The sequence below is a fragment of the Pongo abelii genome, chromosome 2, assembly GCF_028885655.2.
Source record: "Pongo abelii isolate AG06213 chromosome 2, NHGRI_mPonAbe1-v2.0_pri, whole genome shotgun sequence".
Lineage (NCBI taxonomy): Eukaryota > Metazoa > Chordata > Mammalia > Primates > Hominidae > Pongo > Pongo abelii.
Genome location: NC_085928.1, coordinates 147,722,225 through 147,749,814, shown reverse-complemented (window position 1 = coordinate 147,749,814; position 27,590 = coordinate 147,722,225). Strand labels below are relative to the sequence as shown.

Genomic DNA, 27,590 nt, shown 5'->3' with positions numbered 1-27,590 from the left:
CGAGGTCAGGACATTGAGACTGTCCTGGCTAACACAGTGAAACCCCATCTCTACTAAAAATACAAAAAATTAGCTGGGTGTGGTTGCAGGCGCCTGTAGTCCCAGCTACTTGGGAGGCTGAGGCAGGAGAATGGCCTGAACCCGGGAGGTGGAGCTTGCAGTGAGCCGAGATCGCGCCACTGCACTCCAGCCTGGGCAACAGAACGAGACTCCATCTAAAAAAAAAACCAAAAAAACAAAAAAAAACAGAACAATGTTTGGGAGGCATGGGGTGGGAGGAAATAGTCTATCTTCTCTCAGCTGGAGACCTAAAAAACCCACCATCTAAGAGATGGTCTGTAGGGCCTCTTTTTGATCCTTTCTCTTGAAGGTACTGAATTAAATCAGCATCTAGCCTCTCCTGTAGGTCTGTCTGCCTGCCTGCCTGCCTGCCTGGGAGCTGGAGCTGTATCACTTCACTTTAGGGGTAGAAGATAAAGAAGAGGGGTACATATTGTGGGCCCATTCTTAAGTTTCTGTATTTCATTTTTGCTTTTAAGCCTCATGATATTTTGTCATTTACACCTGAGGTCATTTATATCTTTTTATTTTCTTACTAGCTGGGAAAGTCGTTTATGTTAAATGTTTAGAAGAAACATTAGAAGAAAGTTCTAAACTTCTCTACACTTTGTGGAAAAGTGGGAGTTTTCTCTTGAGTCGACTTTTCCTTTCCCCAAAACCAAAGGTATAAACATATTGCATCAGAAATACTTATACTGCAGAAAAACAGATCAATACTTCTATCAAAAAATATTTCTCTATGAGTTCAATTTCATAAAGTTTAATCATTAGCTTAATGGCAGAATACAGCCTTAACAGCCACTGAATTACACTCTTTTAACACATAAATAAAACCATTATAAATTATGATACAAATAACTGAGACTTCCATCTGTCTCCTCCTGTTTGCCATCCTGGGCACATGAACAATTCACTGCCCAGGAATTGCACAGCACAATGCCTGTTCAGCCCCTATTCCTCTATATACACAGTCATGCACCCTCACAGTTTTTATTACCCCACAGGTTAGCTGGCTAAATTTTCAGGTCCAGACATATAAAAATTACTCAATAGATAAAGTATAACACCTACAATATGCTGGGTACTGCTTTTACATAGCTTACATTCCAGTGAACAACCACTGACAAAGAAGTAACCTATTAACAGATTCAAGGATTTCAAAATGTTGCCTGAAGTTTAATTCTATTCCCATAAAGAAGCTTGTCTACAGAATAAAATGCTAAAATAGCACCTTGATACATAATTCTGGATACTTCCTCTCTACAATAAAACAAAATCATATTTAGATAGTGTCCTTAGAAAAACATTTAAAATTAATGCAGAAGGAACCCAGATATGGAGGTCCCTCATTTTCTATGGGTCAAAACTTCTGAAGAAATGATTTTAGTATTTTAGAAGGTGAGAAATCTTCCAAATAAACTTCTTTATAAGAGAGGGACTTTTCCAGACTCATTCATAATAGGTTATTTCAATTACAGTCATATCTTAATCATATCTGGGTGCACTGTTCATGGCAAAAATGGTTTTCAGTGTGGACAGACTTTTTATACACATGAGGCTCTGGAATTACTACATAGCAATTTAGTGTCTCATCTCCCTAACTACATTAAACTGTAAGCATTCACAAAGTACATGCCAGTCTTCTGCTTCATTCTGAGCATACAGGAAGTACATCATCAATGTTACATGATGAGTGGACAGATGGATTAAAGCATCTTATTACCCACTTAGTACCAAAAGCTATGTGAGAGAAACGGCGTTTTCTGAATCTAATGCTTTGTAAACAGCTAGGACAAACTATTAAGCTATATACCAAGTTCTCTCAGTTTGTAGTATTTTCTTTTTTAGGCTAATCGTATACTCTTCTGTAAAATTTCTTGCCATTCTATGCCATAATTTGGATCTATAATGGTATTTAACTTAGCATGTGTAAAGTGATGTTAATAGTTATAAACATAGGCTTTGGAGTCAGAGAGACTGGGATAAGACAGAGACTCTACTACTTACTAGCTGGGGGGCCTTAGTCAAATTGCTGATTTCCTGATCTGCAAAAACTATCTCATAGGGTGGTATGACGATTAAGGGAGAGAATGTGCTAATGCTTAGCACAGGGTCCAGCACATAGTGAGTGCTCAACAAATGGTAGTAGTTATATTTCTGTTGTATATGGTTTCCCAAACAGATTCTGTTGACTTAAGTATATGAGTTATATGATTTCTGCTTGCCCCATACCACCTAACACTTTATATTTAGCAAAGGCTTAATAGATATTTGCTTAATAAAGTGAACTAGATTTTTTTTTCTCTCAAGCATAGTGAAAAATCTTATTCAGACAACTTTGCTAACCAATACACAGAACCCAGTTAAGATTTCCAATCATAACCCAAAGCCATAGTTTTAATCTAATTTTTCTAGGGTCTGTCACATGCCAAAATCATTCAAACAAGGGACTCAGTATGTAGGAAAGTATCCAGTGACAACGTCTACTGGCTTTCTTCAGAATTGATTGATAATTGATAATGCCTTTCTTCAGAAAGTCAGACAACTAGCTTCTCCCTCTTCTGGTCAGGGCCCTGTTTCTTTCTATATGCCAGTACACACAGGCATATGCGAAGTTTGGTATTTCACCAAACTGGTTTATGAGAGTTTCTATTTAGGCCGGTGGGGGGTGGCTCACACCTGTAATCCCAGCACTTTGGGAGGCCCAGGCGGGTGGATCACAAAGTCAGGAGTTCAAGACCTTCCTGGCCAACATAGTGAAAACCCCGTCTCTACTTAAAATACAAAAAATTAGCCGGGCATGGTGGCGGGCACCTGTAATCTCAGCTACTTGGGAGGCTGAGGCAGGAGATTCGCTTGAACCCAGGAGACGGAGGCTGCAGTGAGCCAAGATCGTGCCACAGCACTCCAGCCTGGGCGACAGTGCGAGACCCTGTCTCAAAAAAAAAAAAAAAAAAGTGTTTATAGTTAGCTATGCAGTATTAGCACAGGGTGGGCAAACTTTTTCTGTAAGGGCCAAGCAGTAAATATTTTAGACTTTGTGGGACATACAATTCTGTCACAACTACTCAACTTGCCTTGGTAGTGCAAAACAGTCAAAAGTCAACACATAAACCAACAAGGTCGTACGGCAATATAACTTTACGGACATAAACTTGAATTTAATTTCCTTCTCATATGTCAGAAAATATTCTTCTTTTAATTCCCCCAACCATCAAAAAATGCAAAAAAAATTTTATCTTGCAAGCTACAAAATTATAATGTAGGTAACAGTACCCACAGGTTGTAGTTTACCAACCCCTATGCTAGCACTTTAATCATAGGAAAGAGCACAACAACAATCCCTGATTCTTATTACAATCCTAATCTTTTCAAGTTCTACTATTCCATACATATTTAATTATTCCAAACATTTCATTCATTTCCAGAAAGAATGTTCTTGAAAATCCAACTAAGTCACAACATTTAGATTTACAGATCGAATAAAGATATTTTAGCCCATTTCTTGGTGTATATAACCTCTGTCTTTTAACTAGATAATAAACAATAAACCAACTTCTCCATCATACTTTCAATGGCTTAAGCAAAGGACATACCACAAATAGTATAACACTCAATTTTATATCTCCATTTAATGAAACTATGAAATAAAAATTCGTCATTTTATAAATACCTCTATATATACACAGCATTATCACTCCCAGGTTTGCTTCTTTCAGTATGTTGAAGGCCAAAGGTCTCAATACTGTGGGCAAGTGGCAAAACCTGGTCTTGTCATGGTTATTTCTTTAAAAATACTTACCATTGTGAATGAATGTTGCAAAATTCTTTGGTGGATTTAAGAAGGTAACTAACAACTTAACCACAGTTTGAGGCAAGGAATTATGAATTCCGAATGAATTTGTTGCTATTCAGTAGCAGAGCCAAGTCCTGAAGGGTGCTACTTCTGTGGTACCATGGAAAACCTTCAAAATGTACAAGGTATTTGTTTCAACATGCAGGCTAAGGCTTAGAAATAATCCCTTGCATCTGCCTGATTTCATGGTAGAGAAAAATACAAAATTTTGATGCTGTGCCTTTTAAATGCCCATTTAGAATCATTAAACTTTGCAAAACATTTAACAATATAAATTCACGGTACATTTATACTGTTACCCAGAAGATCAACTAGTAATAAATAAAAATGTTCAAAGTGAATGCATGCTCAGCAATCTTTTTTTTTGTGACAGGGTTTCGCTCTGTCACCTAGGCTGTAGTGCAGTAGTACAGTGGTGTGACAGTGTGATCACGGCTCACTGCAGCCTCGACCTTCTGGGCTCAAGTGAACCTCCCACTTCAGCCTCCCAAATAGCTGGGACCACAGGTGCATGCCACCAGGCCTGGATAATTTTTGTATTTTTTTTTGTAGAGACGGAGTTTCGCTATGTTGCCCAAGCTGGTATCGAACTCCTAAGCTAAAGCAATCCTCCCACCTAAGCCTCCCAAAGTGCTAGAATTACAGGCGTGAGCCACCATGCCCAGCCAGCAATCTTTAGAGATAGCAGAAAGATATTAAGATTGACCTAAATTTACAAATATGCTTTAAAATCTTACAGCATTGAAAATACAGAAAAAATTACATTGGTTCAAAATGTGAACATATATTTTGGGGATATGGTTTTGTATGAATGACTCTGAAGAAATGACATCCATGACAACCATAAGCAGTGATACTTAGGTGATGAAAGTTAGGTAGATTTTGGCCTCCTTACTTTTCTTAAGACATCTATTATCTAAGATTTTAACCAATAATTAATACACTTTGGAGGGCATGCTATGACAATAGTTTTAAAAATTAGTATTTTAAATTTTAGAATAAAATTATAAACAAGACAATTTGTTATCAAGAAATACTCTACAGAAAGAGCCTATGTTTCTAAAACATAACTTCTTTTACTGGAATAAAGTTTTAGAAACTTATAGCATAAAATAACTTTCTTCATTGCAAACCTCTTATTTACACCTTCAATGTTGGTCATCTTTTAATATACTTAAAAATATATATTTTTAATCTCCCAATGAATTACTTAGATATTCTAATAAATGCTTCCATTTATTGAGCACCTATTATATGGCAGACACTGTGCTAAATATTTTAAGTACATTATATCACGTATTTACAATGATCTGCAGTTGTAACTTCCTTTGCTAGGAAAAAGAGGATAGAAGACAAATTCTTGTTCTTTGCTTTCCTTTTTTCTTCTGCCTACACTTCTCAAAAAAATTTTTTTTTTAATCTCATTCTTGGCTTTCTTCACATGTCATATAAAGCCACTGTGATCGGACAACTTTTTTTCCTTCAAGGAACAAAAACTTAAGAGTTCATGTTTTCAATTCTTGAAAATGTAACATGAAAAGCATTTAGAAAGTATTTAAAGTAACCAAAAATTAAGCTATTAAATTCCAAATTGAGTCAAGGATAGCTCCATAGATAAACATGTCCATTTTAATGGGTTCTAAATACTCCTCTGAGACCTCAGCAAATTCTTACTGGTCATTCCTTACTTTTCTCTGACTTATTGAGGTTTTATTATAAATGCTGAGGTTTAAGGCTATGCCTTGTTGATCTTTATCTCCCCTCCCTGCCTCTCCTTCCCTCCACCCAGTGGGCAATATTATACAATGCAGGTAGTTCAATCAGTCTATGCAGAATTGAGTAACTGATCTTAAAAATCAGACACTAATTGGAAAAATACTTTATATCAGTATATATAACCTTGCAAATAGGTTGATTTCCTGAAAGGTTAATTTCTATAAACCAAATCATACTTTTATCCTTAGAAAACTTGGTCCAGATTCACACGTGTGAATGACATAAACTTTTAAAAAGTCATACATTTAGAAAGATAAAAACTCTATATGTTCTAATTAAGAAATAATGGTCAAAATTATTTTGAAATGAAGCAAGTACAATACCATAAAACATGTTTTCTTTGATCTATAGCCAAGGAAGCAGAAGACAAGCCCTCAGGATTGCCTGTCTCTTCAAAAAATGGGAATTTCCTGCATTTTTCTCTATGCTAAGTATAATAGTGAAACCCCTGACTATATGACCAGATGTATATTTTCTCCATTTCAAATTTCCTGTCTTTACACACAAGACAGAATTGCTAGTGAGGTTAGGAAAGTTCCTAATGCAGACAGGAGCATATAAGATAATGGGTGCTTAATAATGCAATATTGCTCATTCATCCATTTGTCTGTGTGTTCATTTTTTTCATTCACTGATCCATCAATTATTTATTAAGTGTCAACTATGCACAGACAGTGTTGTAGATGCTGGGAATACATTAATGAACAAAACACAAATAAATCCCTGCCCTCATGGAGCTTACATTCTAGTTCCTCAAAAGAAATCTCCAGCTAAAATATAAGTATTCAAATTTAAGCAGAAAACTTTCCCCAAGGCTCCATTAGTCAGGTGCCCCAGGGGAATGAAGGTTACAATACGTACTTAACATTTGCAATGTGTTTACTTTCATCAAAAATAAAACCAACATCCTGGTTAGTATACCAATTTCCTTCAATTTAATTTACACTTTACTTCTAACTTCCCTTAATTTTCACTAACATTTCTAACAAGTTCTACTAGTTACTTGAAGAGTAAGAGAGAGATAATCCTTTTTCAACTTCCAACTCAATTGGTGATCGATAGGTCCTAATCAAGTGATGGTCTTCATAACAGCAATTATTTGTCATAGAAGAATCTATCTCAAAATTACAGGATTGTTTGCCACTGCTGCCTCTTGTGACTTAACCATTGACTGGGGATGCCAGTACCTGAAATAGTTTGTTGATCTATTTTGCTTTGTATCTTAACTTCTTCCATTTTTAATATCCCATTAACTGGACTTCTGCTTCCTAATCAGCATTAATATATGGTAAAGGCTATCATTAGAAACTAGATTTTCCCTTTGGCACAGACGAGAGCTAATTTTTACTTGGCATTGCTGTCATTGCAGTTACTGCTAATGTGTTCTGGACCCTTCTTCCACTGAGCTCTCAATTCCTGCCTATGCTCTTACTCTCTCTAACCAAAATCCATTCAGAGTCAGGATCAATTATTACAGGTAACGTGAATTCTTCTAAGTTTAACATGGCCAGGCCACAACTGTTGCCAGGCTCAGTGATCCTCCATCTTTTCTGGGGCTTCTTCTCCCTCTTCATGTCACAGTCAATGGTAGTATTTTTCACTCTCACCTGCACAACTCTTTCCACCGGCACCACCCTCCTTCACTCTAGCTGACAGGACACCACAATAAATTAAGAAATTTTCAAGTATGCCATAGAGTAATAAAGGATGCAACACTCGGAATTAGAATACCAATTTTGCTCCATGCAGGATAAAGGTCCAAACAAATTAAAGAAAAAGTCACTCTGTGTATGATTTCTGCATTTTCATTTCTATATTTATTCAACAAATATTTATTGAGTGCTTATTAAGTTCCAGGGAATGTTATACAGTTGGTTTATTTTAGTGGGAATACACCAACACTGCTTCAAAGCAGGGGTGGTAAATCTCTGATCTACAGGTCACATTCCATCTTCAGCTTAATATTCTCTGGCCCAAAGAGAAGGTATCAAGAAATGAAAACACAGCAGACCTTTAGAAGTCTTTAGAAGCAGTAAAAGAGACACATTTATATGAAGAGAGGCCAGTGTCCTTCTCCTTTACTACTGTATATACCTCTCATTGTCTCTACTTTGCTCTTATTTTTTCTTCTTCACTCTGCCTCCTTCCTTAACTGGCCATAATAGGGCACTAGGATACATATTATTTACCGAATGTATTGAATTATGTTCCCATTTTTAATTTAAATGGCAGACCAACTGAACATTTCACGTTTTTCTCCTGAAACAAACAAACTTTTTGTTGGTTTTTGAGGGGGAGAAGTAGGGATTGGGGGAAGTAGATCTACAGTCCTTTAAATTTCTTTCGGAGATTCTCCACTCATTAACTCAGTCTCTCTACTTATTGACTCAGTTAACTGAAATTCCATCTTGGCAAGCATAAACATTGCATTTAAAAAAAATCAAACAATAAACATTGTACTTTAAGGATCTACACAAAAAATACAGTCAAGTTCGTAAGACATAAGTGTAAACAAGAAATAGATATTTCATGGAGAAAGTAAATAAAACTCTACCCAAATAATTATTTCAACAACAAAAAAGGAAATAATGCACTCAAAAGAAAAGTGCTACTATTTATCATTTTTTATACACTGAAAATAAAATTTTTCCACGCCTATGGCCAGTCTTCAAGTAGATTTTATCACAAAATTACTTTATAGTTTCCATTTTACAATTTATCTCTTTAGTAGTTACTATGAACTGTAAATTATTCAAACACTTAATTTCCCAGAAATTAAATATCTTCCTTAAAATGCTATATAAGCCCCATTACATAATATCACAGTATCTTTGCTTTACCACACAAAAAACTATAATTAATAATTATAACTTTTTATTTGTCATCTTTCTACAGAAACGATCAGGAGTTAGCCTTACCAGGAAATTATACACATTATGAATACAAGTTTTAATAGACTACTGATTAGACTGTCATGTTGCAAGTATTTCTAAAACATGATATCACAAATTAAGCCATTAATTCCAAAACAATAGTTTATTAACAAAAAAGTACAAAGAAGTACAAATGGACATCCTATTTCCCATTGTGGTCCATCTGTCTATCTACCTTTCAGTCCATGAGATGGGTTTTTAGAGCTTTAAGAATGGGTAAAATACTTCTCCTGTTTCTAATGGGCCCTAATAACCATCCCAAACCAAATAATTGTGTATTTAAGTTATACAGTCGAATTTTAAAAAAATGTTCAAATCTATTGTTATAAAAGCCTCTCCCCTTGCAATACACCAACGTACCCAAACTGAACATCGGCGTCAACGTCCATAAATCATATATATATCATATCACTAGTATGTTTGCTTTGAAATAACAGTTTATAAATGAAAACTTAGATGTACCGAAAATGATTTTCATAGGGATACACTAAAAATACTTCAAGTCAAAATATCTTGTTAACTGAAATAAAGTGAGGTACATGGAAACATTCAATTTATTAGTTGTGCTTTTTGCATTGATTTTAAATCAAAGCTACTCACACATCGAATCTTATTGCTATTACTTCAGTTTCTTCAAGAAATGGTTCCTTTTCAAGTTATTTCAACAAATGTAAGGTTGGTCCATACTCCTCTTTCTACAGGTCTGAAGAACTTCTCTGAATCATGGTAAACTCTAATACTTTGTGATTTCTCTCACAGTGCTCCTTAAAATACTAATGCAGATGGGGAGATTTAGTAAATCATCATGTTCAGTAAATAATGACTAATTTGCTCTTTCTGCTATGGCTCCTCAAGACAGAACATGTGGTTTTGCTCTCTGATGGTCTTGAAAGCCTTGTGTAGAATTTATCAGGTTATACATGTTTTTGAGTGGTAAGTTCCAGCTTTTTGGTTTGTGGAAGGAGCCAAGTCAGAGCTTGCTTACCACCATACTCCTCACCTAGAAGTATTCTCATCAAGAACATGAGTTCAGTGTTAGACTAGGCTTTAGTAACATAAGGGTGCTATACCAGTGCATACATTTTCTGGGGAGCTGGAAAATTCAGATGACCACTCACTAAACATAAAATCATCATTCCACAAAGATTTTATTCACATTAAACTTGCACAGTAGCAAAAAAAAAATCAAAACATAAAACTAAGCCACATATCAAAGAACAATATACAATAGAGATTTGAATTTCTCAATAGCATTGGAAGGTATTTCCATAAATAACATTTACAATTCTAATGTTAGGACTTTCAAGGTGCCTGAAGCTTCACAGTGCTAGAATTGATTTTTATCAGAACACATGCAAAAATGTGCAACATAATAATTCATATTAATGACACACAAAAAAAGCACGCCAGTTATTTGTCATTCCAGCACGGCCATGCCACTCTATGTTCTAAAAACAAACAAACAACCCCCCAAATCCGGGTCCCATTCATTCTTCAATTATGCCTTTAGTCACTCTGCTTTATTATATTCAAACAGTCACTGTTAGTGCTCTTCACCACGACTTTCAGGTTGACGTCACTCCCTGCCTGCTGGCTGTCAGGACTGGGGGACGCCCCTCTCCCAGACTCACCTTCTTCCGGATGTCTTCATCATTTGCTCCAAGAGAGGCATAGAGCTTGAATGCAGCCTGGCGGAGTTCGTGAGCATGTTTTAAATCATGATCAAGCTATGGGGGAAAAAAGGATATGTTCCAACTCAGTCCATAAATTAAACTTTCAATAACATTAACTGAGTTGAAGAAAAAAAAAGTTAACAACTTTTAGATTTTAGTGAATTTCCCAGTCATTAACTACATTTCCCAGTTATTTTTGGATTCTGTTCACATAGCACTGAGCCCTTGCAGTGTTCGTATCAATGTGACCTAAAATGCACACAGTATGCTTCTATCTAAAAGTGAACACTACATTTGACACTGATATATGAAAAACCATTGTGAATCTCTGACTCCGAAAAATTCAGTGTTCCTAAATGGTAGCTTTAGTGGCACTAATACTTGCTTGCAGCAGCTCTTTGAAATGTTCTCCTTCAAAAGAAGGCACACCTAAGACTTCTCTAGCCCCAGACTACAGCTGATAACCTGAATGATATCACAACAATGTCTTTAGAAGGGTTCCCTTAATTTTCTGAAACATTAAGAGTAGTGCTGGCCTAATTTTGGCATTTAAAAAGCTTTTAGAGGCCGGGCGCGGTGGCTCACGCCTGTAATCCCAGCACTTTGGGAGGCTGAGGCGGACGGATCACGAGGTCAGGAGATCGAGACCATCCTGGCTAACACGGTAAAACACTGTCTCTACTAAAAATACAAAAAAATGAGCTGGGCGTGGTGGCAGGCGCCTGTAGTCCCAGCTAACTTGGGAGGCTGAAGCGGGAGAATGGTGTGAACCCGGGAGGCAGAGGTTGTAGTGAGTCAAGATCGCGCCACTGCACTCCAGCCTGGGCAACAGAGCGAGACTCTGTCTCAAAAATAAATAAATAAATAAATAAAAATAAGCGTTTAGAAACAGAGAAACCACTGTGAAAATGCTTAACAAACTGTATACTATGGTAACCATTATTATCTATTACAGTTATCTGAGATTTATGTTGGGTATGGGTTTTTTCAAGAACATTATCAAAATTATCAGCATGAAGCAATTAATGGTATCTTTAAACATGCATAACTAATTATCAACTCTTCTATAAACTTGATCACCAAACTACTGTAAAAATAAAACAGAAGCATATTTTTAGGATACTTTCAATGACTGACTACGACCAAGTAACTACACTAAGTCTACCAACAATATAAATAACCTCGTAACTAAAAGCCTTAATGTAATCATCCAAATGAATATCACTTTTCCCAAAGAAGTTACTTTGGAAAGGTTCACTCATCCAATGATGTAGGTGTTGTTCATAACATTCTGAGACCCTCTTTTGAAACTTCCTAAAGAGCTAAGTGGTATTATTAGCTAGAAAACACTGACAGTGGTATAGCTTGATCAATGATGAGAATTTTAGTTGTCACTGACTGTGTGTGAAGATGGAGAAATTCAGTTGGGTAATATAACGTAGGTAACAAAAAATTCCACAGAAAGCAAAAGACAATATATATATTTTACATATATATATATATAATTTGGGGTGGCTCTGAAGGCAATTCTTAATAGTTCCAAAACTTCTGTTCAAAGCAGACACTGATGGATTATAGGAAGAACTTCCCAACAGAGAATACTCACTTTGATAAGTTCTGAAAGTATCTACTCTTAAAGTCTTAACTACGTTCTAGTCATAAATTAAGATATAATACTGACTTGAACTAATATATCATGAAAATCACAAATTTATTAACATGTGAAGATTTCTCTTTATGGGTCTAGTGTCTATACTTTTCGGGTCAGAAACCTTTGGATAATCCATCATCAAAAATAAAGATGACAAAACAAACTATTACTCAAGTTTGGTATTAGGATGTCATTTTTAAGGATTATTGTTGCCACAGTTTTACTCTGATGGAAATGTTAGTTTTAACAGAAGGGATAATCTACATACTAGTTAAATGATTTGCATATGCACAGGCTACATGTTCTTAAAATTGTTTCCTTACTCTCATGGCCATCAAAACATTTTATCTGCCTTCCTGGGGTGGTCAACTCAGGGCGTTCATGAGGCAGTAGCTAAGGGTTGCTCATGTATCTTTGTATTGGTAAGATACAGTGTCAGTGTGAAAAAATGACCAGAAGGAAAACAGACAAGGCAACTGGTTAAATGTATGTAACCCATCACTTCTACTGGAAGAACACCACTACTGAAAGAAGAGCAGACACATAAGTTTAATATCCAGAGGGTAGAGTACATTACTAATACAAATACCAGTGAAGGTTATTTTAGGCCTCTTCTTAAGACAGAGTAAAGATATACCCTTAATAGTTTGCTTTATTTTCAAAGTTAATGCCAAATGAACAACTGCCAGCCAAATGAGGTTTTTTGAAACTCAAAAGCATGAGGGAGAGGTCAAAAGGAGAATAGTTACCATTGGAACCACTGGCATGAAAAATACAGTTACATTCATGAAACAGTACTGGCTACTAATTAAGAGGCAATGTTCTCTCTACCATGACCTCCTTGAATAAACTTTCTCTTACAGAACATTCATCTCCTATGCTTAAAAAAACGGATAGGGCAAACAGGCTGATGCAACAAGTCAAAATAAATACCGATCTATTCTAAGGAACTTAGGTTTTCAGAAAAAGCACAATTTGGCCTTTTTGGTCCCAAATTCGAGATTAAATGATGCTTTAGCCGTCACTAGCAGGCCCAAAGCACAGTATGAAACTGGAAAAAAGAGAAGATAGGGAAAGGTAACAAAATAGAAAGACTGTGGTGGAAAGTAACATGGGACAACTTAGTCTCCTGTAACAAAAAGATTACTCCTGACCTAAAGAATGAGAATATAACAACAGAGATGATTCCATGACCAAGAATAAGATTTTACAGTTACATCAATACCCAGCTTGGAGAATCCACTACTTTTGAGGTTTAGTTGGGGAGTTAGGATGCAATTTTCTTTATTGCTTATTTCCTCAGTAAAAACTTTCTGACAATAAACATTAAATAACTTGGATTCAAAAACTCACAAAGCAATATTATCTGTGTTACCAAAGATAAAAGATCCTTTATTTAAAAGGGCTTTAAGCTGTAGTTATCAATTCATTCAAAACTCTGAACAATAAGAAAAACTTTATAAAAATCTCCCTTGAGCTGCTAAAAAAGGAAAATAACATACCCTTTTAATATCAGTGATGGCACTCACTGAGCTGGGATACTTGAAATAATCAGCAAGCATGGCAATGAGGTGATCAGTTATACTAGCGATTCTCTGTAGCTCAACATCTGGTTCAATCAGATAGGCAAGTGTCTCAGCTCCTTCAACTCTCTCCTCTAGTAATCTCTCCTTACTGCACATTCGAACCAAACAAGGTAATGTCTGAAAGGTAGTGAGATTAATTATTTGCTTTTTGGTAAAGGTAAAAGCTTAAGCATATAGTGACTGAATCAACTCAATAGCTTTTATCAGGAGTAATGTTTATGATCAAATATTTCCTTTACTGACTTCCAGAGAATAAAAGATTTTTTTAAAATGCAAAAACAAGCAAAATTCAGTGCAGATTAATAATTTGTACTGGCACACTAAACTCTATTCATACGTCAAAGTATATTAATACAAATTCTAATTAGGCTTTTGGGACCAATAAGACAAGTTTTATTGTACAACTCTGTAAATGACACTTAAGAATCCCTAACAAATCATGTCTGATGGTTCTGCCCCATCTATCTATTTATTTACCTAAAAGAGACCCAGCAGTTTAATCAGGAATGATTGTGCCTTAGGAAAAGTATGCTATCTCTTCATTAGTGAGTAATATCGTTTATTTTTTGGTTTGGGGAGTCATACCTACAGTTGCCAAAACAAAACACAGCTTTAAAACTGCAGTGATCTTACCATTACTCAGATTCCACCAGTTCTACTATAATGCAAGTGAAATATATCACAGTTGCTAGGTTTTCCCAATAACTTGCTGGAATTAGCAGTGGTATCCACGAGTCCAATTTTACTTCTGAGGTCCCTCAAAAATCTTGGCACTGGTTTGGTAACTTATCTACATTAGGTTCTCAATAAAAATATTACAGACATTTACTATTTCTTTTTCTTTTTTTTTTTTTTTTTTTTTTGGAGACAGAGTCTCGCTCTGTTGCCCAGGCTGGAGTGCAATGGCGCAATCTCGGCTCACTGCAACCTCTGCCTCCTGGATTCAAGCAATTCTCCTGCCTCAGCCTTCTGAGTAGCTGGGATTACAGACGCCCACCACCACTCCTGGCTAATTTTTGTATTTTTAGTAGAGACAGGGATTCACCAGGTTGGCCAGGCTGGTCTTGAATGACATTTACTATTTCTAAGCCTGACGGATCCACTTGAAAGGACAATGTGGAAGTACAAATTGAAATGTTATCATTATAGAAAGTCTTCCTCAAATACTGCAGGCAATTGTGCTTTGCTCTTTTATATATAATAAGTTCCCATTATATCTTTTACCACAGAGCTTGGCACTTCATCGTTCACTACTAATTTCCTATTAGGCCAGTAGAAGCTTTAAAATTCAATCCTAGGTTTCCAAGGGGAAGGCCCTATTCTTTCTTCTCTAACATTACTAGTTACTAATATTTATTGATACCATAAATTCATGAATTATTTAATCTAATGCTCATGACTACTACATGAAGAATATACTACTAACATTTTACCAATGCAGAAGAAGAGGAAGGTTAGAGAAGTAAATAAATCAGATAATTGCTATGGAAGTCCGTGGCACTCTATGCAGAGTTGTTTACTTAGGGAGTGTTCAGATCTCATTAAATTAATTCTCTTCCCCAAAGACTAAAGCAAATATTAGTCTTCTTTGTGCTCTTTTATCCTTGGGATCACCTTTTGAACAATGATAATGTGAGATCTCATATTTATAAAATGATACATCATCAATTTATTTATACTTAATTTTTTATAGCTAATAAGACATTTTAATGTATTTAATATATTGTTATCCTCACAATAACCCTGTGCATAGATGAGCAGGAATTATTGCTTCAATTTTCATAATCTGGAGTCCGAGGCATCAAAAGAATAAAGGATGTACAGTCACAGGTGGGAGTGCTAAAACCAGAATCCAGGTTTTAGGACTTTTAGGGCTGGTCTTTTCTCCAGGTTTTTTTAAATTCAAGTTGTATATGACATATCACAATGACAGTGCTTGTTTTCATGTGTTATCTACTTATTCTCTTTCATTATGCCTTTTGATTATCAGCTATGAGAATGATATAAAGTCTTTTTCTGCAAAAGTGGCAAATCGTCTGCCTCTAAAACTGTAATACAAATTTAATGACAATCAAGAACGAAATATATTTTCTATTTCACCTGAACTGTACACTTTTACAATTTCCACATCCTCCTAATTACCATAAAATGACAGGCTGTGACAATGAAATAATTATTTCACGCTAACTTTCGAAACACATCTAAAATCAATTTTTAAAAACTATATGACATCCACTGAAAAGAAAGCATGGTCTTTCAATATTATTCTACGCTATGCACATACATCATAATGATAAATGTGTAAAATGAAATATGAATATCAATACTGATATTTAACACATAACTGGATAATTTTCACATTTTAAAGATAATTAATTAGCTTACCTTTAATACAATACAGTTATCATCTGTCCGAATTGCTCCAGCTCTACACATGTAAGTTAAACTGGAATAAGACAGCAGAAAGTAAGTTTTTGCTTGGAGTTTAAAGTTTTAAATGAAAAATTATTTGCCTTTAAGATTTTTATTAAAAAATCGAAAACCAAATAATATCACTTATCTTGAGGGTGAAGATATTTTGACAATTCGCTTTTCGGAGGTTCAGTCAATTTAACAGTCAAAGAAAACTAACTGACAAATACAGATGGTAAGCCAGATATTTAAAAAAAACAAAACGAAACAAAAACCTACCAAATAGTTTTAAAAATAAATAACCTAATGATGGACACATTTTAAGGCTAGGTGCTGGGCACATGTTGTATTCTTTATACTTCAGAATTTTCCATAATAAAAAGGGAAAAATGTTCAAAATGAAACATAAGATTAACACATTATCTCAGTTTAAATGAAGTTAAGTTGGAATATTCTAACTCCAAATGCCGTAGAAGTATCACAGAAGAGGCATTTAACTTGTAACACAGCTATCCATCAGAAATGAACTATTCAGAGGTTAACAGCAGTGGCTTTGGGAACGAGTCAATAATTTGGTTCTACTGAAAAACAATTATAAGCTGCCTTTGAATAAGAATATAATTAATTTGTATTCCCTAGGCAGGCGCTGAACATTAAGCGCTTCAGAAATTTAAATTAATGAATTTCCTTTTTGATTACATTCCTTTAGCAAGATGAGGGAAAAAATTAAAACATCTCATGTTGGCTTCTACCGAAACTTATAAACAAATAGGTAAAATTATTTTACTTATATTGTAGATGGCCGAAATATTTGTAGTTGTTATTATCTTGAGGCTTGTTACCATATTGTTTTTCTGAAACCATTTACTTGAGAACATTACCTTACTGACAGGCAAATGCTCAGTTTTAAAGACAAAAAGCAAAAAACAATACAAACAAACGAAAACCAAACAATTCATGATACATGAGTAATTCATTGAAAATGCCAAATTCTCACCAAAATGTTAGAACCACAGCTTAAATACTAAGATTAAACTTAGCACAGAACGCTACACAACAAGTGCTCAACACATCCATTCATGTATTGATAATTACAGAACATGCACTGAATGCTTACATGAGCCAGAAATTGTGCTAATAAAAACTCTGCAGCTGGGCGCGGTAGCTCACGCCTGTAATCCCAGCACTTTGGGAGGCTGAGGCAGGTGGATCACGAGGTCAGGAGTTTGAGACCAGCCTGACCAACATGGTGAAACCCGTCTCTACTAAAAATACAAAAATTAGCCAGGCGTGGTGGCATGTGCCTGTAATGCCAGTTACTCAGGAGGCTGAGTCAGGAGAATTGCTTGAACCTGGGAGGCGGAGGTCGCAGTGAGCCGAGATAGTGCCACTGCACTCCAGCCTGGGTGACAGAGTGAGACTACGTCTCAAAAAAAAAAACCCTTTGCATAAATATCTTCTAAACCATCACAACTTTTGAAGATTTTGTGTTTTTTTTTTTTTTTTCTTTGAAAGATGAGGAAACCACGTTCTCTGAAATCATCCCTTGGTTATCAACTTCAACTAATTCTCATTCCATATCTTTATATTTCCCTGGCTAATACTTAGCATAGTATATGTTGGTTAAATCTAATCTAATTCAGTATTATTTCAACTGAGGTACAAGGACAGTAGTTTGACGATGTAATAAAGTAATTTTCTGAAGACAGTCTCAGATGTTATACGAGAGTTCCTGTTCTGCATATTACTAGTAATAAGCTGAGTATAAAAAACTCACATCCATTTAAGAAAATGTGGGATGGACCCCTGACTTTCAAATTTCAAAATCTCAAAATAAAATGGGGATTGGAAGCAAGTAAATTTGGTTGTCCAAAAATACTCTAAGATATTGATAAAGCACTGTATTTCTTCCCACATTGTCCTGACTTTTACCATTTTGCTGATGTGAGCTGCATCTCAATAGGCTTATCCCTCTGTAACATCTTCACAAAAATCTGTGGTAACAATTCTCCATCAACCAAAACTAGAAATAAAACAAACAACAATGATTAAGGAAATTCTTTAAATCTACCAAGTTCATCAATTAAATCATGTAGGTGCCACTGAAAGCTCCAGCCTACCATTTACCAGGGTCATCGATACCTGGGGGTTTTCAAAAGCTAAAACTGAGAAACATTTCAGTGCTTGCATTCGAACCTGTAAAAATAAATGAACAAACAAAAAATGCATTTATTTTAATTTTGCAAATGCAAATTTTAATGTCTCAGAATCTAAACGCTTCTAAAAAATTATGTAAATCTGCTTAAAATACTAACAGGCCTCAAAGAAATAACAATAACACCTGTACAGCTGAAGAGTACAGTAAGTTAAAATTAACTATAAAAGTTAAAACTAATTTTGAATAGAAAAAAAATGAGGAAGTAGCAATTTAAATTTAACTAGATAAATCCCTAATCAAAGTTAAAAGAACACTATACAAAATACAGTTGGTAAGACAAAGAGAACTTAGTAACAATTAATTACCAAGTGGCTTTCAAGGCAAATAAAAAAATAGAATACTTTTATGTATGGATTGGAGACAGGGAACAGAAGGAGAGGAAAAAATGTTACAATAAAATTTAAGAAGCACTAACTTTTAAAACACCCATGAATTGTGCTACTATTCCTGAAAACTAGGTTACTGGTTTGAGATAATACCAAGGGCCCAATCTCTTAACCATGTATAATATGCTTTACAATTTCCAGAAGCTCCTAAGAGATGTTTTTTTTTTTTTTTAAATTCTTTCCATTCTAATCCAATCTAATCCTCACTTCTAAGTCTGAGTCTACATATGATGTTTTAATGTGGAACCTGAGGTTGACAAGCACTCATAGGATAGGTAGCTGGGGTATGAAGAAGCCCTGCCCCTCACTTGGGCAATGCTCTGCAGCACTAGCATGTGCCCACAGGAGGAACCTAGAATATATTAATGGCACTTTGGTAATACAGCAAACCCTGGCAGAAGAGTAATGTTATCAGACTAGTCCCCTTTCCACAACCTGTAGGTTTTTCAAATCATTATAGTAAATAAGGAAGTCTAGTGCAGAAAAGATACGAGAAATGGAGGAAGAGCTGGGGGAATTAATGAAGCTAGAGGAGATGAAGTAAAGGAACAATAAACAGCCACCCAAACAACTGTTTCTTGATGTGCAAGTGCTGACTGGTTTAGCCTCTGTATGGCACAGGAAAGAGGAGGTACCTCTCAGTATATATTTATTTCCCCTGCCTCTGGCTAGTTTGAAGTTAGTTCCACTCTCCATTCCTATCCTTATGAGCTCTTTACCAAGACTAAACTAGATAGCTGAGGTAGGGAAAACATACACATTAGTAGGCCCTACCTGAAATAAATTTAAAGACTAAAAGGACAGGCCGGACGTGGTGGCTCATGCCTGTAATCCCAGCACTTTGGGAGGCCAAGGCAGGTGGATCACAAGGTCAGGAGATCGAGACCATTCTGGCTAACACGGTGAAACCCTGTCTCTACTAAAATATAGAAAAAATCAGCCAGGTGTGGTGGCAGGTGCCTGTAGTCCCAGCTACTCGGGAGGCTGAGGCATGAGAATGGCGTGAACATGGGAGGCGGAGCTTGCAGTGAGCCAAGATCGTGCAACTGCACTCCAGCCTGGGCAACAGAGTGAGACTCTGTTGCAAAAAAAAAAAAAAAGACTAAAAGGAGAGAATGGAGTCACTGCAAGAGGACAGAAGACAAAAATGACTGCTTCCCTGTTCTGCAAGTAACTCCTGCAATACCCAACTCTAATGTTACACAATTAAAGACTACATGTCAATATTTGCTACAACTTGTAGATGGACAACGATGAACGGCCAAGGTTTTAACTCAACACCTGGTAATATGACACTGCTTGCTTTCATATATAAAAGAAAATTTAATTAGTTAAGTCTGAAAACTCTTTACTTTTCAACTCAAAATACAAAACATAACACATTTTAAATGTTGATGTGTATGCAGGAATATGCTAAGTCTGAGACACTGTGGTTAAATAAAGGTCTCAAATATGAAATTCAATTCTTTCTTGATATAGAAAGCCACTGCTTCTATACTTCAAGGCATCATGGCACTGGTAGCTATCCAAAAGAGATTTTAAATTTAATGGGTGCAAATCAATAAGAACTCATGGTACAACTGCATCCTAAAAAAAACAGAGATACAAGGGCAGCTTTTTTTTTAAAGAGCATTCTATAGCTAAAATGATGCCCTATAACATTTTACTGATAAAATACTACTTTTGATCACAATTAAAAATTTTGATCACAAAGAAACAATAAAAATATGTGGGTCTCTTTCTAGAAATTACAAACAAGGTATACAAATCTGGCCACGATTTTTAACTTCTTACTTTGTAGGACAGTGAGGTTAGTAGGTGAGCAATATTCTGAACTGCACCGTGGTTAAATAAAATTGTTTGATGATCTGGCCCCTGTAAGAAAAGAGAATACAACAATATATTTAGAAGAATAATGACTCATTCCAATAAAAGCACATTTACTTAAATGTAGAAAACCACATTCACTACAGTATAGAATCCTGTTACTCTTTGCTTAAATAAACTCAAACCTCAAAAAGCAGCACAAACACTGTGTTTAGTCCTGCAAAGGGCTACCATATCTTAACTCATTCCAGTTCTAGAAATGCTGCCTCTTTACCTCCTAGAAATATAGAAGTGGGTCCAGAAGCTATATTGCCACAAGTCCTCTGCAATTACTAAATAGAACACCCAAGTCCTCTGCAATTATTAAATAGAACGCCACCACAGCAATAGAGCCACGATGAATTCTGCATTTCATGTGCACATTATTGCCCTATGCCCACAGAAAACAGTGGCAGAGTCATTCTTACAACTTAGAACTGATGAGCTAGTCAGGGGAACTCTAAAAATGAATTGTAAAAGGAATCGGACCACAGACTAACCTACCTTAACACATCAGGGAGGTCTGAATAATGCTATAGTGGGAAACACAACACTCCATAACTGGGAAATGAACAACAATGTGTTTTGGTTTCCATATTTCTATCTCATTTTTCTTTTTAAAAGTATCAGTTCAGCCAGTGGCTCACACCTGTAATCCCAGCACTCTGGGAGGCTGCTGGGGGTGAATCAGGAGGTTGGGAGATCAAGACCATCCTGGTCAACATGGTGAAATCCCGTCTCTAGTGAAAATACAAAAATTAGCTAGGTGTGGTGGCGCACACCTGTAGCCCCAGCTACTCCAGAGGCTGAGGCAGGAGAATTGCTTGAACCTGGGAGGCAGAGGCTGCAGTAAGCCAAGATCGTGCCACCGCACTCTAGCCTGGGCAACAGAGCGAGACTCCGTCTCAAAAAAAAAAAACAAAAACAAAGACAAAAAAGTATTGGTTCTTAAAAGAGTAGGAAGGTAAAGAGATAGGAAAATGAAGGTTTTTTTCCATCAATTCTGTTTTCTACTAATCAATGTACTAAAGAGCTTCAAAGTGACAGAAGCTAAAATTAATGCAAAGTTTCAAATTTGCCATAATTCTTATTCATTCATTTTATGTCCAACCTTACCCAATCAATTAATGAAAAATCAGCTAAAGCCAACACAGGAATGATATTTCATGCTTGTCATCATTCAGAAGAGAAAAATATCACAAAGGTAGGCTATCGGTCTGGGCTCACCAAAAGAAACCAGTCATTGGTCCAGCAAGTGCTCTCAAACCAATTTTTCCAACCCATTATTTAAGCAAGTAACAACTGTCGTGAAGATGCTCGTTCTTTCTTGAGCCAAAACACCCATCATTTGAAGTGGGGAAATTAGCATTCATACTTCTGAACAGCACAATCATCATATTCTACTTTGTAGGTAACAATCCCCAAATATTTTATGTATTATTAAAAGAATCTGTAAAAAACTCAGCAATTTCTCTCTTTTTCCATATGTTTTCTAACTTTGAGTTTCTTATTTTTAATCACAATACAGTATTCCGCAGTTTGCTCATGCAAACCCCCACTGTATATTTTAGGTAGTTTCTAATGTTTTACTGCTATAAGCAGTGTTTTGTTGAACATTATTTGAAGCTGCATCTCAGTACAGATCCAGAGGTTATGAGGATAAATACCCAGAGTAAAATGGTATGATATAGTTATTGTTACATATCCATCCAGAATGGTGCAAACCTATTTTTGTAATAACTGAAAATACTGACATTCTCAGGGCATTGGTTTTAAGTGTGCGCCCTTTCCTCCCACCTCATCCATGCATCGTCTGCAGTTATAAGTATAGGTACTACTTACTGGATACTGGACACCAGTGCCAGGCACTGCTTTAAACACTTCGCATGCATTTGTCTCATTTGCAACAAAGGAGTCCTTGGCTTATAAACACAGTGGTGAAGACTGAAGTAGGGGAGCCAAAGAAAACGGGTCTCGTAAGGATTCGACCCTTTTTTTCTTACCTAGTTACTAAATCATGAAGATAAGCCAAAATTAGCCTCAGCTTATGTCATCACACTAAGGCTTTTTAAGTTCCTTATCAATTTTGACAAGCCAGTTTAGACACTGGCAGAGCTTAGCAAAAGCTAAGTAGGCAGGGTGCTGCCTCAGCCTCTTGCACCTCATTGTTTTTCCACCTCTATCTGCAGCCAATCTGTTCTCCTGCCTTAAGGTGACCTAATACATTATATTTTTCAAGACATTTTATACAGCAAATACGTAAATATATTCTTCCCCCGAATACTATATACACTGCTCTAAACCTTTTCTTCCTTTACAATTTATCACAGAGATCATTCATATCAGTACAAAAAGAGTTTTCTCATTTATCTGTTGGCCTTACTCTATTATATGAATGTTCTAAACTTTAACTAGTACCCTATAGTCAGACACTTAGATTGTCTTCCATCTTTTACTAACATCATTTCAGCATATACCCATGTACTCGTAACTTTTTTCTAAGATCTGAATAATTTATGGCATATCCTTTCTAAGTTATATTTACAATGGATGGGGAAAAGATCAAGCACACTGCAATTCTCTCTATATATAATTGTTTCCTGGTGCTGACAAGACACCTTACTTTTTTCCGTCAAATTCTTTGCCTCAAAGATGACAGCAAATACTTGTTACAAAAGAAGTTCTTCCTCCTCTCTGAGGTTGTAAACACAATTGTGTAAAAGCAGTTGTAAGGGGCCAGACGCAGTGGCTCATGTCTGTAATCCCAGCACTTTGAGAAGCCGGGGCAGGCAGATGGCTTGAGGTCAGGAGTTCGAGACCAGCCTGGCCAACATGGTGAAACCCCGTATCTACTTAAAAAAAAAAAATATGAAAAGAAGCCAGGTATTGTGGTGCACACCTGTAATCCCAGCTACTCGGGAGGCTGTGGCAGGAGAATCGTTTGGACCCAGGAGATGGAGGTTGCAGTGAGCCAAGATCACGCCACTGCACTCTAGCCTGGAAGACAGAGCAAGACTCCATCTCAAAAAAAAAAAAAAAAAAAAAAAGCAATTGCAAGGAAGGAATTAGTGGCTGAACCAACTAGCGAGGAGGATCTGTCATTTGAGACTTATCGGTCTCTCGTTCAGCTTTCTCCAAATCAACCTGCAGGAACCTGGTGGTTAGTGAGGCAGCATGCATTGGGTGGGAAGCATCTAAGTCCCCATGGTCTTTTTTTTTTTTTTTTTCCTCCCCAGAGATGGGGGTCTCACTACGTTGCCCAGGCTGGTCTTGAACTTCTGAGCTCAAGGGATCCTCTCGCTTAGGCCTCCCGAAGTGCTGAGATTATGGGCATGAGCCACCACACCTGGCCTAGCTCTCATGGTCTTAAACTCCAAAAAATAGGCTCAGAAATCTGAGTAAATACTTTAGAAATAGCAACAATTTGGAAGTTAGAATTTCAACAAATACTATTTCTAGTGGGTGTTTTCTGCTCAATAAATCAGAAAATTTCAAAAATATAATTATGATTATATTACAACACTAATGCTTTAGTGATCTCTCCCTTTTTCCCTCCCCCAAAGTATGTAAATTTATTTAATATTGACACCAGTCAAAGCAAATTAGTAATTTTAAGTTTTGTCATTTAATCTTAGCTTAACGTGAGTCCCTACAAATGAGTCTTAAAATTCTATTATAAATCTTATTTTTAGCTTATATGCAAAAAAAGATCAACATGAAAATAAAAGGGTTTTATATTTAATGACAATACATGGACCATTGGATCAGTTGTTCTCAAAGATACATGTTGTCAGTATATTGGTAAAGTTGTTAATATTGTATTTTAGGCTTTTACTATCGTCACTGGATTTATAAATGCTATACTGCTTCTTGAAGCCTAGCTATGTCTCAGAATATTTAAATGTGGTTATTTAATTATAGTGGCAAATGCTAATTTCTCCAATTAAAAGGTGAGTAAAGGTGACTTTCTCTGATAACATCTTCCATTCTGTCAGTGGTATGAGGCTGGCTGTTAAATCATTATCCTCAGTTTAAGTTTCTCTCCAGCAAAAAAATAGTGATTTAATGGTACTCTATAATTTCAGCTAAAACAGCATTGAGAAGTTTCAGATGAGCAATCCCTATGTTGAAGAGTTTCTGATGAGTAATCCCGAAAGCTATTTAGGTAACTTCAGGAATGGAATTATTCAAACTTCTCACAGCTTAAAATAATTTAACATGTAGTTATTCCTCCAGGTCCAATTTTCAGTAGCCTTTTGGGATTACTGTGGTTATGATTAGTAGATGCTGTGCTCTGTTGAACACTCAGTGATAGAATTTTATTTTATTTTATTTTTTGAGACAGGGTCTCGTTCTGTGACTCAGGCTGAAGTGCAGTGGTGCAATGACTGGTTCACTGCAGCCTCAACCACCTGGGCTCAATCGATCCTCCCACCTCAGTCTCTGGGGTAGCTGGGACTACAGGCACATGCCACCATGCCTGGCTAATTCTTTTGTATTTTTTGTAGAGATGAGGTTTCGCCATGTTGCCCAGACTGGTCTCAAACTTCTGGGCTCAAGAGAACCACCTGCCTTGGCCTCTCAAAGTGCTGAGATTACAGGTGTGAGCCACTGCACCCAGCCCCTGAAAAATTTTTAATGAGGCATACAGTTCTGGAGCATCTTCCTCAACTTGCCAGGTTGGCTATAAAGCGTCATTTTGTTGTTGGAAAATTCTAGGCCTTGATGGATTGAGCTCATTTTAAGCAAGTGAGTTGCAACAAAACTGTCATTTTCTTAAAGCCTTTCTTTCCCCACCTCAAGAGATTATAAGGCATTGTTTGATATCTCTGCTCCTATGAGTTGGCCCACACTTTGTCAAAGTAATCCAAGAACAGAAACTTCAAAACTTTTTCACAAAAATCTTAAATAGTACTGAATAGATTGTGATAATCAGCTAGGGTTTGTTTGGAAGGGGGTTTAGATGTCTAAATTACAATGTAGAAACTTTTCCTAGAACCGGGTGATTTAGGTTTCATTTATTTGGAAGGCTGTTCTAAAACAGCAGAGACCTGTGTCTTCCAGGTGTTCTCTTATCCCTTCTTTCCTATAGTTCCCAAAGCTCCTTACTTGCGACTTGTATTATAAATGATAGGATCTATTATAAATGATACAATATCATCAGAAGATAATTATTTGGTTAGAAGGTAGAAAATGTGTAGAAATTAAGAAAGATCTCAAGTAATCACCCATGGTTATCAAAAATGATACATTCAACATATAATCTATAAGGCAAACTAAATGGCACTTCATAGAGAAGAAAGAGAAACTTCACTCAACAATGAGAAGAATCTCTCTCATTTCTCCTTATACGAGATCACTTAAACCAGTTTCCAGTAATAGGGAACAAGGGTGAGGGGAAACAGTCATGATCACACATTGCTGGTAGTATAAAGTGGTATAATCTTTATAAAAAAAAAGTGGTAAAATTATAAATACATATATTCTTTGACCCCAAAATTTTATTTCTTATAAAATGCCTTATACACAAGGTATTTTTTTGCAGCATTGTTTTGTAATAGCATAAGACTGGAAACAAACTAAATGCTCAACAATAGAGGACTGGATAAATAAATCTATACACTAAAATACTATGCACTGTTAAAAAAAAAAAAAAAAAGAATGAGGGAGAGGTCCTTATGTACTGATATGGAATAGCCTTAGAGATATGTCAAGTGAAAAATGTTAAGGTGCAGAACAGTATGTATGGTATGCTGTCATTTGTGTTTAAATATATATGTATTTTATAAATAAATATATATATACACACACACGTCTACTTATATATGTACAGATTACCTCTGGGACGGTACACAAAGAAGGTACATCTCTTAAAGGCATAGTAAGATTTTACATTATAGATAACATTTATTCTGGTTCTTACTTTACAGCAGTGGGAGAAGATCTGACAGATGTACTCCTGGGTATAGCGGGACCTGCTAAGCAGTGCCATGAGATGCGGTATCACTGTGGCATCCTAGGGAAGGAGAACACAGCAACAAGAAACTCAGGCACCATGAGTACATTTGATAAAATATAAAATATTTCCACAAGAAGGTAGTCAAATCTCTTATCTTAATGACAGCAAATCAAGTCTCCTTAAGGCACAGTGCAAAACAAAAGCAATGTGGCCATGAAAACTGTCTAGGCCAACGACAAAGAAAGAGGCTTCAATATTCACCCCTGGTAGCAAAATATGAGAACAGGAAATTCTCAATAACTCTCTCAAAAATTGCCTACATCCTCATGATAAAATCATTTCAATAAGAAGTGACAGAAATCAGTTCTGAAACCAAAATGTGAGGTAACTAGTACGTTATGCACTAGTAAATAGTTTATAAGGAAGAATTATTGTATAAAAATAAAATTTGAAAATTTTGATCTCCGAGATGTTAAGCACCAGTAAATACTAACAACGTCTTATAAAGACTGTAGTTAGCTATTTTCAATCTGTATAAGACGAGACAATTTATATGACTGGCAGCTTCTCAGGTACAGCCCCACTCTCTGCCTACTGCTGACACTGAACAACCTATGTAGTAGCACAGAAAAAGAGAAAATAATCAACCAACTCTGCTGCAAGTCTCTCCAAGAATTTCCTTTTATTTAGAACGCAGGCCAGGAGCGGTGGCTCATGCTTGTAATCCCAGCACTTTGGGAGGCCGAAGCGGGCAGATCTCCTGAGGTCAGGAGTTTGGGACCAGCCTGGCCAACACGGCGAAACCCCGTCTCTACTAAAAATACAAAAATTAGCCGGCCATCATGGCGCATGCCTGTAATCCCAGCTACTTGGGAGACTGAGACACAAGAATCACTTGAACCGGAGAGGCGGAGGTTGCAGTGAGATTACGCCACTGCACTCCAGCCTGGATAACAGACAGAGCAAGACTCTGTCTCAAAAAACAAAAACAAAAACAAACAACAAAAGAAAGCAGAAGGAATTAAAAGTTGAAAGGTATTTGGCTGGAACCACAGATAAAAAAGGAGACTTAGCTCAAGCTTCTCAGTCAATGACATCACAAGAGCTATGCTTCTCAAGAAGGAATGTGCATGCAAATTCCCAGGAGATGTCCTTAATGTACAGACTCTGATACTGTAGGTTTGGGGTAGGATCCTGAGTCAGCTTCCAAATGA

General features: G+C 36.3%; 1 protein-coding gene across 8 annotated transcripts in view; it reads right to left on the bottom strand.

Annotated features, from left to right (window-relative positions):
* ARMC8 (armadillo repeat containing 8) overlaps positions 1 to 27,590 on the bottom strand; it is a 111,296-nt gene that overhangs the window by 42,623 nt on the left and 41,083 nt on the right. For 5 of the 8 annotated variants that reach the window (XM_024244091.3, XM_024244093.3, XM_024244094.3 and 2 more), the window contains 7 exon segments: positions 26,341 to 26,433; positions 20,346 to 20,426; positions 18,068 to 18,143; positions 17,880 to 17,970; positions 15,921 to 15,981; positions 13,452 to 13,652; positions 10,257 to 10,352 (listed from right to left, as the gene is read on the bottom strand). In XM_024244091.3, coding sequence (XP_024099859.1) covers positions 10,257 to 10,352; positions 13,452 to 13,652; positions 15,921 to 15,981; positions 17,880 to 17,970; positions 18,068 to 18,143; positions 20,346 to 20,426; positions 26,341 to 26,433 — 699 coding nt within the window. 8 annotated transcript variants of the gene reach the window in all.